The sequence below is a fragment of the Nicotiana tabacum genome, chromosome 22, assembly GCF_000715075.1.
Source record: "Nicotiana tabacum cultivar K326 chromosome 22, ASM71507v2, whole genome shotgun sequence".
NCBI classification, from domain to species: domain Eukaryota; kingdom Viridiplantae; phylum Streptophyta; class Magnoliopsida; order Solanales; family Solanaceae; genus Nicotiana; species Nicotiana tabacum.
Window position 1 is genome coordinate 210,317,866 of NC_134101.1, and position 19,213 is coordinate 210,337,078.

Consider the following 19,213-nt stretch of genomic DNA (forward strand, 5'->3'; position numbering starts at 1 on the left):
ATTCCCACGGTGGAATTGTCGAACTATGTTTCAGGCGTTTTTTTTTTCCTTTTTGTATTTGTTATTTTTTTTTCTTCTGATTTTGTATTTAAAAATGGGATCCACAAATAACACATGGCAAGTAATAAATAGCTTAGCATGATGTGTTGTACATGTCAGCGCAATTGATATACACGCTCTAGTGAATGTGTTTATTATTATCCATTTTGTCAAGTTGAAGTGTTCAAATGGAAAAATCTAAAGTTCGTGTATCGGCTTTCAAAAGCCCTACAAGTTTAAGTGGCTAGGAAGTCATTACGCCAATAATTTAATATATCATCGGTGTATATAAGTTAATCCAACTATAGGTAAAAATCATTTGGGCTGCGTTTCTCTTTCCTAATACGTCTCTTCTTGTTCCTTAACTGTAGCCATCCCTGCCCCTCTACTCCAGAGGGTTGTTGAAACGCACTCTAGCTGTGGCGATGGTGGTGGTAAGGGTGTGAAGGTAATGTAGCAATGAAAATGGGTTTTGTTGCTGGCCCATGGACGGAGCTTTTGTGCGCAGAGGATTTTGAGAAAATGGTTTTGTTGCTGGGTAATTTTGTTGACAAAATGGGATTCATTTGAGTTTTTTTTTTTTTTTTTTAAATTAGTTTTTATGCTGAAAACCTACTTCCAATTTTTATACTCAATTCGCTTTACAGACCCACCCTTTAATTTAACCATCCATTCCCCTCATTTTTTTTATTCTTCAATTTTTACTTTTATTTTTCCTCATTTTTGGAATTGGGGTGAAGGAGGTGGCATGGTGTTTTGATATGAAGAAAAAGAAGAATGTAAAGAAGAAAAAAGAAAATGAAAAGAAAAATAAAAAGATTCTGAAGGGGAGTGGGTCAGGAATAGGTTAAATTAAGGGTGGATTTGTAAAGGGGATAAAGTATTAAAATTGGGGGTTTTTCAGCAGTTCATGCGGTGCCACGTTTACCTCCATAAGATTAGGGGTAAATTTGAGCAGTTGTATAAGGGCACGGGTAGCTGTAGACGAATACTCACATGGAGGATAATTTTATATACTATTTCCGACAGTACATAGGTATATTTAACCCTTTTTCCGAAAGTAAAAGGATAAGCTTTTTCCAATTATTCACTACGATGAGCTGTCAAAGTACATGAAGCAAAAGGCACACCAAACACATACCCTACATGAATTTATCGTTTATTTCGGTCCCTTTCTACACTCCCAACTACCCTTCATCTCTTGCCTCAAATTTTCAGCTCAGAAAGTAATGAATATTCAAGAAAGAAGACCCCATTATGAGGTCTTTGTTCTTTCGTTGGGTGAAAAGTCATACTCTTTAAAAAGAGAAATGACAGTTCTGTTTTTTCTTCTTCGTATGACTGTCAACTGTGTTAATAGCAAACATAATTGTACGAATTACAAGTAATTAAATCCACTGGCAAAAGAGAAAAAGATAAGGTCATTCAACAACAAGTTAGTGTACTCTGATCATTCTAGTTTGTATATTACTCTTAGCATTGAACAGGTAAAACTAAGAGCTTTCAGAAATGGATATTGGCTTAACAGTTGGTGGTGCATTTCTCTCTTCACTTCTGCAAGTTCTCTTTGATAGGCTTGCTCCTCAAGGTGAGCTGCTGAAGATGTTTCAAAGGGGCAAGCATGATGTTTTGCTGTTAAAGAAGCTGAGGAGGACTTTGCGTGGTCTTAAGATTGTGCTAAATGATGCAGAGAATAAGCAAGCATCAAATCCAAATGTGAGCGAGTGGCTTGATGAACTTCGGGATGCTGTGGACAGTGCTGAAAACTTAATGGAAGAAATCAATTATGAAGTTCTGAGAGTTAAGGTGGAAGGTCAGTATCAAAATCTTGCAGACACAAGCAACCAGCAGGGAAGTGACCTCAACTTGTGCTTGAGTGATAAATTTTTTCTTTACATAAAGGACAAGTTGGTAGATACCATTGAAACATTGGAGGAGTTGCAAAAGCAAATTGGCTGCCTTGGCCTAAATGACCATCTTGACTCGGGTAAACAAGAAACTAGAAAACTTTCAACTTCTGCGGTTGATGAATTTGATATCTTTGGTAGGCAGAATGAAATAAATATATTGGTTGACCGTTTATTGTCTGATGATGCAAATGAAAAAAAGTTGACTGTAATTCCTATTGTTGGAATGGCAGGTGTTGGCAAGACAACACTTGCAAAAGCTGTTTACAATGTTGAGAAGATAAAAGATCATTTTGATTTGAAAGCTTGGATTTGCGTGTCTGAACCATATGATATTTTTAGAATAATAAAAAGGTTACTTCAAGAAATTGGTTCATCCAACTTGTTGGTTGATAACAACCTAAATCAGCTTCAGATCAAATTGAAGGAACACTTAAAGGAAAAAAAGTTTCTTATTGTTTTAGACGATGTTTGGAATGACAACTACAACGAGTGGGATGACTTGAGAAATTCTTTTTCACAAGGAAAAAATGGAAGTAAGATCATCGTGACGACGCGTAAGGAGAGTGTTGCCTTGATGATGGGTAGTGGGCCAATTAACGTGGGAACTTTGTCTACTGAAGTCTCTTGGCCTTTATTCAAAAGACATGCATTTGAAAATAGGGATCCTAAGGAACATCCAGAACTTGAAGAGGTAGGAAAACAAATTGCAAAGAAGTGCAAAGGTTTGCCTTTAGCACTAAAGACGCTTGCTGGTTTGTTGCGCTCCAAATCAGAGGTTGAAGAGTGGACACGTGTTTTGAGAAGCGAAATATGGGAACTGCCGGATAACAGCATATTACCAGCGCTGATGCTGAGCTACAATGATCTTCCCATGCATTTGAAGCAATGTTTTTCCTATTGTGCAATATTTCCCAAAGATTATCCATTTTGCAAAAAACAAGTCATTCAACTCTGGATTGCTAATGGTCTCGTACAACAGTTGCAAAAAGATGAAACAATTGAAGATTTAGGCAACCAATACTTTCTCGAGTTGCGATCAAGATCGTTGTTTGAAAGGGTCCAAGAGTCTTCTAAAAGGATGGTAGAGGTATTCTTAATGCATGACCTTGTCAATGATTTGGCCCAAAGTACATCTTTGAAACTTTGTATCAATTTGGAAGATAACGAAGGATCTCATATGTTGGAGAAAAGTCGACACATGTCATATTCAATGGGATATGGTGACTTTGAGAAATTGAAATCCCTCTACAAATTGGGAGAGCTGAGAACATTGCTTCCAATTAGTTTTGAGCTGGATAGTTTGTTTCCTCTAAGCAAGAGGGTGCTGCATAACATTTTGCCAAGTCTAATATCCTTAAGGGCACTATCATTGTCTCGTTATCAAATCAAGGAGTTGCCAAATGCCTTGTTTATCAAATTAAAGCTCCTAAGATATTTGGACCTTTCTCGGACAGAAATAAAACAGTTACCAGATTCAATTTGTGTACTGTACAACTTAGAGACACTTCTCTTGTCACACTGTAGTTATCTTGAGGAGCTACCCCTGCAGATGGAAAAGTTGATCAACTTGCATTACCTTGACATTAGTAGCACTTATCGCTTAAAGATGCCGCTACATCCAAGCAAGTTGAAAAACCTCCATATGTTATTGGGAGCTAATTTTTTTCTAGGTGGCTGCAGTAGTCTGAGAACAAAAGATATGGGTGAACTACATAACTTGTATGGATCTCTAACAATTTTAGAGTTGCAAAATGTGGTTGATAGAAGGGAAGCTCTGAAGGCAAGCATGAGGGAAAAGGAACATGTTGAAAAGTTAACATTGTATTGGGGTGGAAGTATTGCTGATAATTCACAAAATGAAAGAGACATACTTGATGAGCTGCAACCAAATACAAATACAAAAGAAATCCTAATCATTGGATATAGAGGGACAAAATTTCCAAATTGGCTAGCTAATCATTTGTTTGTTAAGCTGGTGGAGTTGTCTCTTGTTTGTTGCAAGGACTGTGATTCGTTGCCAGCTTTAGGAGAACTTCCTTCTTTGAAGTTTCTTGCCATTATGGAAATGGATCGAATAGCAGAGGTGACTGAAGAATTCTATGGTAATTCGTCCTCCAGAAAGCCTTTTAACTCTCTTGAGAGGCTTGAATTTGCAGATATGCTGGAGTGGAAGCAGTGGCATGTACTAGAAATTGGAGAGTTCCCTAGACTTCAGTATCTTTCAATTGAAAGCTGCCCCAAGTTGATTGGAAAGTTTCCTGAAAATCTTTGTTCTTTGACAAGATTGACAGTTTCAAAATGTCCTGAACTACTTTTAGAGACACCCATCCAACTCTCAAGTTTAAATGAGTTTGAAGTTGTTGGCTCTCCTAAGGTTGGAGTTCTTTTTGATCATACTGAACTTTTTACATCACAACTTCAGGGAATGAAGCAGATAGTTGAATTACGTCTTATTGATTGTCACTCTCTTACCTCCTTACCTATTAGCAGTCTGTCAAGTACGTTGAAGGAAATAAAGATATCTTATTGTGGGAAATTGAAATTAGAGCCATCAGTTAGTGAGATTCTTTCAAGCGGATGGAACATGCTTCTCAAGAGTTTGATACTTAAAGGATGTGATTCTATGGATGATATATCACCTGAGTTGGTTCCAAGAGCAGGAGAATTGAGAGTAGATCATTGCCACCACCTGACAAGGCTTTTGATTCCCACTGGGACTGAACTTCTGGATATTTCTGGATGCAGGAATCTTGAAATACTTTCGGTGGCATGCGGTGTTCAGATGATGTCATTGCGTCGTTTGGGTATTTTCAAATGCCAAAAGCTTAAGTCACTGCCAGAACGAATGCAGGAACTCTTTCCATCTCTTAAAGAACTGTTACTCGAAGATTGTCCAGAAATCGAGTCCTTTCCTGAAGGAGGATTGCCTTTCCATTTAGAAGTCCTTCGGATCGAGTATTGCCAAAAACTGGTGAATGGCCAAAAGAAGTGGTGTTTACAGAGATTCCCCTGTCTCACAGATTTAAGCATCATTCATGATGGTAGTGACGAAGAAATTCATTTGGAGTTACCTTGCTCAATTCGGCGTCTTACTATATACAATCTGAAAACATTTAGCAGCCAGGATATCAAGAGCCTCACCTCTCTTGAATCTCTACATACTGGTAAGTTACCTCAAATTCAGTCACTGCTCGAAGAAGGGCTTCCCTCGTCTCTCTCTGAACTAAAATTGTGTTACCATCATGAGCTCCATTTGCTACTGACGGAAGGTCTTGGACGCCTAACCTCACTTCAAAGTCTACGGATCATGTCCTGCAATGAACTCCGATCTCTTCCAGAGTCAGTGCTGCCCTCCTCCCTCTCTAAGCTGAGCATCTATGATTGTCCTAATCTCCAATCTATTCCAGAATCAGCGCTGCCCTCCTCCCTCTCTGTGCTGATCATCCAGATTTGTCCCAATCTTCAATCTCTTCCAGTAAAAGGGATGCCCTCTTCCCTTTCTGAGCTGAGTATTAGTTTTTGCCCTAATCTCCAATCTCTTCCAGTAATAGGGATGCCCTCTTCCATCTCTAGACTATCTATTTACAAGTGCCCGCTGCTCGAACCACGTCTAGAATTTGAGAAGGGGGATTACTGGCCAAAAGTTGCTCATATTTCCACCGTACAAGTCGACGGGGAACATCTGTGATGAACGAGTGGTGCTATAATAGATGTAAGTTATTCTCTAGACTATCTATTTACAAGTGCCTTTTTTTTTGGTAATGATGCATATATGAATGACCAGCAACAAGCATTTGATTTTCCTGGTCCACTTCACAGAGAAAGGACATGCTGCATATGACTAATCCCCTTCTGGAAGTTGCACTGCGTGAGGCAAGCATTTCTTCCGACCAACCTACTGAAGCATTGTGTTCTGTATGGTGCACAGCTTTTCCAAATTTGTTTCCAAGGCCAAGATGAGACGGCGATGGAATTTTCCTTTGAAGGATGGAGTAGCATGACTTAACAGAAAAAAACTTCTTCTGCACCCTTTCAGCACAAGCACACACTATGCTGTTCCCAGTCATTGCAGTTCCTTCAAAAGTCTAAATTCCACCCATGATTGGAGTAATAATCAGCAACAAGAGCTATCTGATTGGAAGCCAAAGCAAAGAGGTCAGGGAACTGTTGTTTGAGAAGGGAATGACCCACCCAAGCATCATGCCAATGCTTATCTTCCTTCCATCTCCCAAATGAAAATAGGTGTTGCCTAGAAAATCCTCTTCTTGAGTAGCTTTTTATTTTTCATTTTTTCTCTTTGCTTGTTTGTAAATTCTTTTCCTTTGTTAAATCCTGTTGAGCAGTGCGTAGCTTCTATCTCCACTATGAAGCCAAGGAATCATCTTCAGATCGGGATGAATTTAATGTTAGATCATGCCAAAGTCAAGGTGATAAAATCTTTATAATCTCATTGAAACATTGTAAAAAGAATCTAATACAGATAGAATTGAAATAATTTGCTCCAGAAACTTGATAGATTAATATAATATTAATGAACTAGTAATCTTTTACCATATGCATATATGTCAGCCAGATGTTTGTTGTCTTTTGGAGATTAATCTCAATTTTAATTCATGTATTCTTGTTATATCTCTTGAAGATTTTTAGTTCATGCATTGCTTGAACTTTCATCTCAATCGCAATTTATGTATTCTTGTTTTTTCCCTTTATCAGGGAGTTGAGAAAGGAGGATATGGTTTAGAGTTACGTACATGCACTCTTGAATGCAAAGCTCTAATAGAATCAAAGGTGTGCGCGACATAAATTTTGTTACCTATCTATAAAAAATTTAAAAAGTTTGCTTCCCAATAATTTTACAACTAAAAGCATCAGCACTATATAGGCGATTATGTATGATTTTGGGATATCAACTTAGCAATTTTTTTCTTTCTTTGTCAGGATTTTGGTAAAAATATATAAGCTATTAGAGCTCTTGGCTCATTTGGTGAAAGTAAAGTTGTGCTAACATTCTCTATTGAATAGACAATCACCTCAACTGTGGTCTACCAGCAAATTGTAAGTGAAGAGAGGTACTACTTCTCTTTCATCTGTCTGAGAAGGAAATTTTGAGCAAACTTTTCTATAAGAGTCACTTCCTCTGTGTTTTTCCAACATCAATTAAAAAGACTAGTCATTTTTATCATCCAGTGCTATTAACTACCAGAAATTACTATTTTTTTTTTCAGCTTAAAATAGGTCTGCAGTTTTGTTATAGCTGAGTGTGACATTAAGCTTACATTGCACTGTTTATATATTGCTCCAGGTAATTCTTTGTTTATAGTGGATTAGTTAGCATATAGATTTGATGGTAGCTAGTCTGAGGCTTGGCTCTATTAACATTCATTTTCCTTGCCAAATTCCTCAGCTTAATAAATTTTACTTGATTGCACTACTTTCAGGTTTTCTTCCAAAATATCATAACAAATCCGTGAGCAGTGTTTGACAGAATGGAAACATTTTGCTTGAAGTATCTCCTAATGAATGAGTAAGGCATGCTATTCTTCACTCTCTTGATTAAAAAGAATGATTCATCCTAGTGCTTGAAGTTTCATTTCCAGTAGAAACTAGAAAGACATAAACTTGGTGGTATGTTAGAATGATGTATTTATCTCTTTGCCCTTAATGACATTCCATTATTTTCCCAGGATAGGAATAATGTTTTTCTCATTGTCAAACATATAGCTTTATCTTAAATCTACATATAGAAGTTAAATTCCAAAAGAAAAAAAGAAATAGAAAAGAGCAGATAAGCATCCAAAGTCTAAGAAAATAAGTATACTTCCATTGCCAGGATTTTATCAGTAACACAGCAAAAGCATGAATCCCTTTTCATGCTAATTCTTCTGTTGTTTTGCATTTCCGTATTTGCTTTTAGCCTAAGCGTGGGACGAATATTAACCTTGTCATTTGGAGCTTGATAAGCATGAAGATATGTTGTACTCCTGGTGATATGCAGTACAATACAAAGGTATATCAGCCAGAGCTTAGTCTTGTTTAGTTTTATATGCATGTCACCAGACAATCTTATAAAGTATGACAGCTCTTTTTAGTTTTGTATATATGTTATGGGAATTATCAGCTCTTGAATGGTTTTACAGCTAAGGAAGAACAACTTTTCTATTATCATTTAATTTGCAGGAATTTGATGCAAAATGATTTCTCCGCTTATGAGTCTGGAACTGCCTTGCTTAATTGAGAAGTTACAATTCGAATTAAAAAACCCTTTCTCCGTCAGTGGTGTACAACTCGAGCATTACCCTGTGCTCCAATCTCTTCTAGGAAAAGGGCTACCCTCGTCCACTGCTAAAACTGCATCTTGAAATTGAGGAAGTGAGAGGAGTGGCCAAAGATTGCTCAAACCCATTGTATGAGTTGATAGTGAACTCATTGGTGGTATTATTAAGGTAAATGATTCTCCAAATTAAGGTGTTTATTAATATTCGAGTCTTCTGTTTGCCAGTTTATTAATTGTTTTTCTATGCTAATATTCCAGACTGCCTTGTGTTATTTATTTCCATCGCGAAAGTTATTAGTCGCTCTATTCCCCTGCTTCTAGTCTCCAATCACTTCCGGTATGACATGAATGATTGTTTTAGCCTATACTGTGTGGACTCTTAAAGAAATGTCGTCGGGTGCGGGTGCGGGTGCGTGTCGGATTCTCCGAAAGTATTGTATTTTTGGAGGATCCGAGTGCGGCAACATTTTTGGAGAGTCCGAGCAACATAGATTTTAGCATAACCTCAACTTTTTTAATAGTATGTTTTTGCTTATTGTTTGATTATATATCGTAGCGGAAGCAATCACAGTATCGTATTCACGTGTAAATTAAACAATTAGCACATACGGAGATTATACGAGTTACCTCTTGAAGCGTGAACAAAGCAAATCGATATCCTTCTCCAGTTCCTGAATTGCAAGACCTCAGCAACCTTCCACAGCCTTCTATTGTGTTACCCAAATAAAAATCGGAAATAGAGAACTTCGGGTGGGCGAAATTCAAGGAAGAAAAACGTGTTGTTTTTCAGTGCAAAAAACGGCCAGTTATATACCATGTATTATAGCTACGTTTTTTAGGTCAAACCCCTTTTCTAAAACCTGTTAGGTTCTCTTCTTCCACTAAGGAAAGGTTTCTTTTATTTCCTATTATTCAGACACAGTAGGGATCACATAATTTAATTAACAAGGCTTCCTATTATGGAATTAATTTCGAAATTTTGAAATTAATTTCTACCATAATAAATTACGAATTATTCCACTAAAAATTCATAATTGCACTCCTTAGTTCAATTTCGAAATTCTTCCATAAAACCTTATTTAACTCCCCATGCGAAGATTTAGATACTAACCAATCAAATTAAATTACTGACAATTTAATTTATTGATCACTTCCTTTAGACTTTTACTTAACTTATTTCATGTGCCGGACACAAAATCTACCGACCGGATTTACACATGAAAACTTATAAGCTTTCATACAGGAGTATCATCAATCTCAAAAAATCGAGACATGGATTCTATCAACTAATTCTTACTTCGCCAATGTATGTTATTATTGTCCAACTTACCAGGCTTATTGACCCACGAAAGAATCTCGCCTTTTAATAAATCAAAACAATAAATGATATACACAACTAATAATAATTATATCAAGATTAAGAGTATAAGTATATTGAATGAACTAGAGAAATTATTTTATTAAGTCAGTATAAAATACCTATCTCTACTTGATCCGTTCAATACATACAAAATGTACTAGCACAAGAAGTTGGAATTAGACCATTCTCATAATCAAGATAAATTATATTTAATCTTGTGCTAGAACCATTCCAATGGCTTGTCCAATTCCATCATTAGTTTGTGAACATAAACTTTATGACTTATAAGAACCGATGATTTAATCTTTCGTGTATAAGCTAAACTCTATACACTAGATCATCTACTATATAAGCAACGGACACACAAACAAATACATGATCTATTTAAAATAAAACTTTATTGAATTGAATAAATAAATAAACAATTGTTCTATAAAGAATACTATAACAATACGCATAGTTTATAGTATATCCTAACACTTATCCCTTGTAGAAGTGCTTGAGAAAAGCTTAAGCGGCGGACAACTGCCTGCAGACATGCAAGTAAATCCAAAAGATCAAGGCCCGAAGTAGCTGATGGCAGTGAGTCTACGTAATGGCAGAGTATTAGACTTGGAGCAAGAGAGGGCCCGAGAAAGCAGACAGGCTGAGACACTCGTACCAGTGCCCATTGAGCTAGATGATTCAACGAAACTAACAGAGGTGATAGTGCAGCCTGCCCAGGAAGAACATAACGCACAGATTGAGGCTGAGAAAGAAACTGAGACAGCCTAGGAACCGGTAGTTGAGGTGGTGTCTGACAAAGAAAATACCCAAATCATTGGGAAGAAGAGACCTCCAGCACCATTCCCACAGAGGCTAGCCAAATACCAGAAAGAGGAACAATACAAGAAATTTTTGGACATGCTGAAACAAATCCAGGTGAATATTCCATTGATTGATGCGTTGAAGGAGATGCCTGGTTATGCAAAAATGATGAAAGACTTGATGTCCAGAAAATTTGATTTCCAAGACCTGGCCACAATGACTCTTACTCAGACCTGCAGTGCTGTGGTGACTAGACCAGTTGCTGAGAAGTTGTCTGACCCAGGGAGTTTCACGATTTCATGCACCATTGGTAACTTTGTTTTTGCCAAGGCACTTTGTGACTTGGGGGCTAGCATAAATCTTATGCCCCTGGCGATTTATAAGAGGTTGGGGATCGGAAGAGCTAGACCCACATCTATGTTGTTGCAGCTAGCTGACAGGACCGTGAAAAGACCCTCTGGGATCCTTGATGATGTATTGATTCAGCTAGGGAAATTTGTGTTCCCTGCAGATTTTGTGATTCTAGATTGCAAGGTGGATGAAGAAATTCCCATAATTTTGGGAAGGTCGTTCTTGGCCATGGGGAGAGCTCTCATTGATTATAAAACTGGGGAGCTCAATATGAGATTGAACGATGAGGAGATAACATTCAATGTGCAGAAATCTATGAGGCGACCGAGTGAATTCGCCAATTGATCTCGTATTGATGTCGTGGATGTAATCGTAGAAGCTGATGATGAAACGTTGACTATTGAGGACCCTCTTGCTGCATGTCTGGTAAATTTAGATGAGGTGAATGGGGAAGAATTGGCAGAATGGGTGTTGGCTTTAGAGGGCAGAGGGTTTTGGGATAGAACTCTTGAATTCGAGCATCTACACTTAGAAAATAGAGAAACTCCTCCAGCCAAGTCATCCATAGAAGAACCACCAAAGCTGGAATTGAAGCCACTGCCCGCCCATCTCAGGTATGAGTTTCTAGGACCTAACTCCACATTACATATTATTATCTCATCTATTTTGTTTGATGTGCAGGAACAACAACTTTTGTAAGTACTCAAGGAGTGCAAGGCTACCATTGGGTGGACCATGACAGACATTAAGGGGATCAGCCCAGCATATTGTATGCATAAAATTCTGCTGGAAAAGGGACACAAACCTTTCAGAGAGCACCAAAGAAAGCTGAACCCCAACATGAAGTAAGTGGTGAAGAAAGAAGTGATTAAGTGGTTGGATGAGAGAATCATTTTTCCAATCTCTGACAGCAATTGGGTTAGCCCGGTGTAGTGTGTTCCTTAGAAGGGTGGCATGACGGTGGTCAAAAATGATAACAATGAGCTGATCTCTACAAGAACCGTCACAGGCTGGAGAATTTGCATGGACTACAGAAAATTAAATCTGGCCATCCGGAAAGACCACTTTCCACTTCCCTTCATTGATCAGATGCTAGACAGATTAGCAGAGAGGTCTCACTTCTGTTTTCTGGATGGGTACTCAGGGTACAATCAAATTTCCATTGCACCAGAGGACAGAGAGAAGACCTCCTTCACTTGCCCATATGGCATTTATGCTTTTTGGAGGATGCCCTTTGGCCTATGCAATGCACCCGCCACATTCCAAAGGTGCATGATGGCCATATTCACTGACATGATCGAAGACATAATGGAGGTGTTCATGGATGATTTCTCAGTGGTGGGAAACTCATTCGATGAGTGCCTTATAAATCTGACCCGTGTGCTGAAAAGATGTATTGAGACTAACTTGGTACTTAATTGGGAGAAGTGGCATTTCATGGTACAAAAGGGCATACTCTTGGGACACCGGGTATCGAGCAAGGAAATCGAGGTGGATCGTGCTAAAGTTGACGTGATAGCAAAGTTGCCACCTCCCACTTCAGTCAAGGCAATCAGGAGCATCCTCGAGCATGTCGGTTTTTACCGGAGATTCATAAGAGACTTCTCAAAAATTGCCAACCCTCTCTGTAAGTTGTTAGAAAAAAATCACCCCTTCTTATTTTCTGATGATTGCAGGGTAGCATTCGAGGAGTTGAAAAAGAGGCTAGTCATAGCACCCATCATTGTCGCCCTCGACTGGGAGCAACCATTCGAACTCATGTGTGACGCCAGTGACTATGCAGTGGGGGCAGTGCTGGGACAACGGAAAGATAAGCTAATGCACCCAATCTACTATGCCAGTAGAACGCTGAGTGGAGCAAAGCTGAACTACACTGTGACTGAAAAGGAGATGCTGGCTGTGGTGTTTGTATTCGACAAGTTCAGATCATACCTGATTGGCTCTAAGGTAATTGTATATACTAATCATGTAGCTCTCAGGTACTTGATTGAGAAGAAGGAGTCCAAACCGCGCCTGATTCGTTGGGTGTTGTTACTGCAAGAGTTCGACCTTGAAATTCGTGACAGTAAGGGCACAGAAAACCAAGTAGCTGATCATTTATCACGACTTGAAGGAGCTGAAAACTCAGTTGAGTTTGAAGATATTCTGGAAACCTTTCTAGACGAGCAGCTACTCGCTACAAGTCTTGAGGAAGTACCATGGTATGCAGAATTTGCAAATTACCTGGCAAGCGGTATAGTTCCCTATGACCTTTCCTCTATGCAAAAGAAAAAGTTTTATCGTGACTGCCACATGTATTATTAGGATGAACCTTAGCTGTTTCGAATATGTGTTGAGAACATGATCCGGAGGTGTGTCCCCGAGATAGAACAATCTTCTGTTTTGCAGGCATGTCACGCATCGGCGTATGGAGGGCATTTTGGAGGAGTCAGGACGGCAGCGAAAGTGCTAGAAGCCGGGTTCTTCTAGCCAACAGTGTTTAAGGATACACATCAATGGGTGAAGGGCTGAAATGAATGTCAGCCGGGAACATTTCCCGTCGCCATGAGATGCCCATGAACCCAATTCAAGAGGTTGAAGTGTTCGATATCTGGGGGATAGACTTCATGGGCCCCTTTGTCAACTCCTTTGGCAATAAGTACATACTTATTGCTGTAGATTACATGTCCAAATGGGTGGAAACTACAACTCTTCCCATTAATGATGCAAGAGTGGTGGTGGGCTTTTTAAAGAAGAACATATTCACCCATTTTGGGACCCCGAGAGCTATTATTAGTGACGGGGGCACTCACTTTTGCATTCGAGCTTTCGAGAAGTTGATAGCGAAGTATGATGTGCGCCACAAGGTGGAAATACCATATCATCCTCAAACCAGTGGACAGGTCAAAGTGTCTAATAGAGAGATAAAGAGTGTATTGACCAAAACTGTGAACGCCACAAGAACTGATTGAGCGAAAAAGTTAGATGATGCACTCTAGGCCTACAGAACTGCGTTTAAAACAACAATTGGTATGTCGCCATATAAGTTGGTGTTCGGGAAGGCCTGCCACTTGCCAGTAGAACTTGAACATAGAGCTTGGTGGGCAATGCAACAACTGAATCTAGACATTGAGGTTGCGGCCACAACGAGAGTCACAGAATTGCATGAGCTCGACGAGTTCCGATATCTTGCTTTTGAGAGCACAAGGTTGTACAAGGAAAGAATGAAGAGGATGCACGACAAGAACATCGTTGAGCGATATTTCAACCCCGGGGACATGGTATTGCTCTATAACTCAAGATTAAGGCTATTTCCGGGTAAGCTCAAGTCACGATGGTCTAACCCATTTCGAGTGGTCAAAGTATTCCCTTCAGGGGCTGTAGAGATTGCCTTAGAGAAATACTCTCATACGTTTAGAGTCAATGGGCAGATATTGAAACTATATGTGGGCATGAATAAACCAAAGGAAGTGTCATAGATCCACCTGACTGAACCTCAGAGGTCGAGCGAGCCTTAAATGCGCTTATCTGCGTCGTGCCATGACATTAACTAAGGAACTGGTTGGGAGGCAACACAATGATAGTAGTAGTTGTTAATTTTGAGTTTGGGAAGTACTAACCAATGCAGGTGAGCTTGGGCAGGTGACAAGTCCATCGGAAGCGGAAAGAACATGTGAAAAAAGTGAAAAGATTCGTGCCCAGGAGCGCGCCCGCTACCCACCGCGCTACAGGCCGCGCATATGGGCAAGTGTTCTGCCTCAGCTTCCAAGCACTAGCACGACCACGCTACTGATTGCGCTTGTGACCGCGCTAGTGGCCGTGCTAGTGACCGTGCATATGGCCAAGTGTTCTGTCTGGACTAGCGTAGTCGCGCTTTCCGCGCTACGACCGCGCTAGTCCCGCCTATCTGACGCGTTTTTTTGCCCTTAACTTAATAATAATAGTTTTTTTAGTTTTTAGTTTAATTTCTTTTACTTTAGTTTAATTCCCCCCCCCCTCCCCCTCCCCCTCTTCAACCCCAGATTCCCCCAACACCCAAAAATAAACCAAAAGACCCCCCAACCCTAACCCCTCTCTTCTTCAAAAATTCCATCTTCTTCAACTCCCCTTTTTCTTCAAATTCCCAACCCACCTTCCCCAAGTTTCAAGCCATGCTCTCCCCTACTCTTCTTCACTTCTCCCCACATTCTCTCACTACAGGTATGATTTCTTTGTGCCAATATTTTCTTCTTTTTTTCAGATTTTCGTTTTTCTTGTCTTATTTATGTAGTAGCTTCTTCTTTTCTTTTCTTAGTCGAAATTTGTAGCATATGTTGTAGTAATTGTGGGTGGTAAGGTTGGTGAAGTTGTAGCTTGAATTCGTATGTGATTTTGGGGACATTGTGGTGGTATTGGGGTTGTAACATGTTTGAAATGGGGTGTGAGTATATAATGCCCATAAGGTGTTTGTTTAAATGCCTCACTGAATATAATTGAGTCATTGTGACTAATTGTGCGCGTGAAGTCTGAGTAACCGCATTGCGTCACAGTTTTTTTTTTGGATGTGCTAATGTTATTCCTTTTTCCAAGTACTATGGCTCCATCTAGGAAACGCCGCACCACAGGTGCCTCTTCCAGCAGTCAAGCGGGATCATCCAGGGTGCACGGGTCAGCTTCGGCTCGTCCCTTTGATAGTAGCAGGTTTGTATCTGCCAAGGCTCAAGACCGTTTTGCGGATAAGGCCCCTAAGAAGCCGATACCAAAAAAGGGCATAGATATAGGGTCGGTCCAGTTGGGTTGCCCTCACATGTATACGGAGCTGGTAAGGCGGGGGTTACAAACCTTCATTGACGAGCCGGGCAAGGGGAATGTGATGGTTGTCCGCGAGTTTTATGCCAATGTGAAAGAGCATGTGAATGGCATAATAACTATGCGCAGAAAGGCAGTGGATGCCTTTGTTGAGGCTATACGGACGATGTACCAGCTGCCCCCTCCTGTGGATCCATATGATGACTATTATGAGCGGTATGACAGATCTCACACACAGTGGGCGAGGTTCTTTGAAACAATCTGTGTACCCGGAAAGGATATTGTCTGGATGAAGTATGGTCAAAAGTTTCACTCCTCGGTGCTAACCTTTGAAGAGAAGTGTTGGTTTTATGTTATCAACAAACGCCTGATACCGTGTTCCAACACTACGGAGGTGAATGGTCCTCGTGTGGCTCTGATTTGGTGTTTTATTAATGGTCACAACTTTGACGTGGCCAAAGGGATTCATGAGGAGATGTTCACCCATTGTCCGGTGAAAAGGTATCGGTTATTCTTCCGTTCCTTGGTTACTAAACTTTGTCGGGCAGCACGGGTGCCGGAAAATCTAGATGTGGATGGGAGAGTACCAAGAGACCACAAGTTCTGAGCAAACAAGGTCACTACTGGTAAGGAGCTGGTGGCAGCAGGTGGTGATGCTAGTCGTGAATCTGATGGATCTGAGGATGAGGAGGCTGAGCAGGAGGATGTGGGAGCCGAGCCACAGGCTCATGAGCAAATTGCAGCAGCTGCAGCGCCATCTGGGTCTGCAGCACCATCTGGAGCTGCTCGGGTTACCCGGTTCATAGCTTTAGAGCTGGAGGTGGCTGGATTGCGTACCTCGGTCGCTGACTTTGGTACACGTGTTGACGCGGTGGCTGACCGGCAGGTGAAATCGGAGAAGAAAATATTGGGCTGGTTGAGAGCTCTGGGTCGTGCTTGCAATTTGAACCCAAACACGGTCTCCGATCAAGAGTGATCTTTCAGGGAAGTTCCTTTACCTCACTGTTCTTTATTTTGTATGCCATGAGGACATGTCTTCCTTTTAAGTGTGGGTGGGGGATACTTCAATGTATGTATGTATATGTAACAAGTTGACTATTTGATGTTTCTTTATTTTTTTCTTGATTGTTTTTGGTGGTTTGAGTAATAGTCAAATTAGGTAAGTTTAAAGTAGGTAAGCTGACTTGTCCCGACGACGGATCTCTTTCGACGGGGTTCTTGAGGGTCTAAGTCGACGTAAAAATCTAAAAAAAAGGAATATGGGGACTCTTCCTGATGACAGATCTTTTAGATAGTTTTCTTGAGGGAAGTAAGTCTAATAAAAATACGAAAAAGATTTTTTTTTGTTTTAGGTAGTGTAGTAACTCCCCCTTGGTTTTTCTTTGGGACACAGTTCTTTTTCAGGGGTTTTTGCTTGAACCGGGTGTAGTTAGTTTTTGTTTATTTTGTTTTTAGTTTTTAGTTAGTATTGATGGGCTACGAGCTGAAATAGAAAAAGAAACCCTTGGCGTTGATACACCTGAACACAGTAGATACTAGAGTGTAACGCTTAGTCTCAGTGGTTGATTCTTGTTAAAGTGCCTTAAATTGTATTTTTGTAACTGACTTGAATACTCAAATGAGAGTGTCTTGATAAGCCAATCTGGAGTGAGTCATGTGCCATGTCTGTGTGAGTTGTACTGTATTCTATGCTCTACATTTGATGCCTAGAACTTGCCCCGTGTGTTTGCAAAACGAAATATTTTCTTTGTTAAGCCAGATATATAAAGTAGACTCACCTAAATGTAATACATCGTAGCCAACCCCGTTGAGCCTATAAGCCTGTTTCTTTGGCAACCACATTGCGAACCTTAACCAATTGTTTGAATGGCCTATCTGTTTGAACCCTTTTACCTCCCATGAGCACTTGAATGGTCTTGAAATATGCAAAAGTTAAAGTGTGGGGTGGTGGTTTAGTTTTGAGTGGAACCGATGAAATAGAGGAAAGGTGCAGTTTTTGGAAAAGTAAAAGAATAAGCACCACTTAAAAAGAAGGGGAAAAAAGGGGAAAAAAGAGGGAAAAAAATGAGTAAATGTAGTAGTTGATAAGTGGTGATTTGATACAATTGCACCTAATGGAGTGAGATGGTATAAATAAAAATGCGGTGGAATGTCTGGTTGACATAAGTGTGGTTTTGAAGGTTAATGTGATTGTATTAAAAGTGCTTAGGGAGGTTAGTCACTATCAAATATATCATACTCGTCCCTTAGCCTACATTACAACCAAGTGAAGTCCTAATTGATCTTAGACTGAATGGGCTCGATTAGTAGAGTAGTACACTACGGGCAAGCTTATGGTGCATCTTTGTGGCATGTGAATGTTCTTTTTGAGAGTGAGCGAATTTTGTCTATCTGAGTTCCTAATTGTTCTTAATATTATTATTTGTGAAACTACTCTCTTGTGTGATGTGAGGGCATGTGATTCACTAAGGAAATGTAAGTTTTGACTTCTGTATAGAGTAATTTGAGTAAGTACGAATATTGTACGGCACTTGAGAGTCGACTTTTGAGGCAAAGATTGTTCACTACTAGGCGTAACTTTGGTGATTTGTTCTTGGTGTGATACGTTAGGGGAAAAGCTTAGTGAAGGAACCTTTATAAAGTGTGGGGGATTGCTCGAGGACTAGCAATGATTTAAGTGTGGGGTGTTGATAATAGGCTAGATTCATATAATTTGACGACTGTTTATGTCCCAGCTTGACTATGTTTCACTGTTATAGGATAGTTAAATAATGATGAATTGGCTCTAATTGTGAGTTTCGTGTTTTACAGGAGCGAGTTACGCGTATGAGGACTTAGAACTGTATTTGGGGCTAAATTGAAGCAAGGGAAGCCCCTCGGAGCTGAGTACGTTGAAAGAAGAGAGAAAGAAGGGCTGAAATGATGACCCAGACTAGCGCGCCCACTAGCGCGACCGTGCTAGCCCAGGAGTTCGAGGCAGAATGTTATGCCATATGTGCGGTCAGTAGCGCGACCGCGCTAGTCCAGTTCGGAAAAATACAAGTCAGGGATAAACTTGGAAGTTCGGGGGTAATTCTACTTAACCTATAAGAGGTCCAGCTCACCCAAAGGGATATTATGAAGGTTTTTACAACTTAGTTGAAGGCAAGGAAAGGCAAGAGGCAAGGAGGATAATTCAACATCGAGTTCTTCCTTTCTTCCTTTTGTATTTTACCATTTGTGATGAATTTGGCTATTGTTATGATAAACATTAGTATGAGTAGCTAAATATTTAGTCTAAGGTTTTGATGGAACCTATTGAAGGATGAATTTCTTGTTATGTTAATATAGTTTGCTCGGTTTAATCTCTATTTGTTCAACTACATTCTTGTTGTAGTTAATTGATATGATCCTCAATTAGTTGTGCCTATTTAGTATGTATTACTCAGGAGAGAGTGCATATTTAGGTAATTGTTGAACAACACCACTTCCAGAATATATGAGGGATCCATAACCGAGGGTTTAAAGGCGGGATTAGGGATAACGAAGCCTTGACTGCGATTTAAAGTGAGCTGTGTTAAAAGCCAACTAGCGTAACTCGGGAGAATGCGTCTAGTAAATTGTCGTGATTACTCGGGAGAGAATTACGGTAGTAAGAGTGCTCATGATCGATAGAGACGATTAGGCAAATATATGTGAAATATAACCGGAAGGGATTCCATCAAT

The 19,213-nt window shown here is 39.9% G+C and overlaps 1 protein-coding gene across 25 annotated transcripts; it reads left to right on the forward strand.

The window, feature by feature from the left end:
* Positions 1-353: 353 nt before the first annotated feature.
* On the forward strand, positions 354-18,856 carry LOC107811086 (putative disease resistance RPP13-like protein 1). Of its 25 annotated transcripts, none has more exons than XM_075245065.1 (12): positions 355-5,661; positions 5,878-6,191; positions 6,293-6,376; positions 6,663-6,737; positions 6,888-7,018; positions 7,175-7,251; positions 7,388-7,473; positions 7,864-7,956; positions 8,127-8,392; positions 10,077-11,355; positions 11,423-11,586; positions 18,320-18,856. In XM_075245065.1, exon 1 carries the CDS (start codon positions 1,549-1,551, stop codon positions 5,635-5,637), a length of 4,089 nt encoding a protein of 1,362 aa, XP_075101166.1. In that variant the 5' UTR covers positions 355-1,548; the 3' UTR covers positions 5,638-5,661; positions 5,878-6,191; positions 6,293-6,376; positions 6,663-6,737; positions 6,888-7,018; positions 7,175-7,251; positions 7,388-7,473; positions 7,864-7,956; positions 8,127-8,392; positions 10,077-11,355; positions 11,423-11,586; positions 18,320-18,856. The 25 variants fall into 25 exon arrangements, with proteins under 25 accessions (XP_075101188.1, XP_016491427.2, XP_075101171.1 ...); XM_075245067.1 differs by having other exon boundaries at positions 10,080-11,355; XM_075245087.1 differs by lacking the exons at positions 10,077-11,355; positions 11,423-11,586 and having other exon boundaries at positions 354-1,627; positions 1,730-5,661.
* The last annotated feature ends 357 nt before the right edge of the window (positions 18,857-19,213 follow it).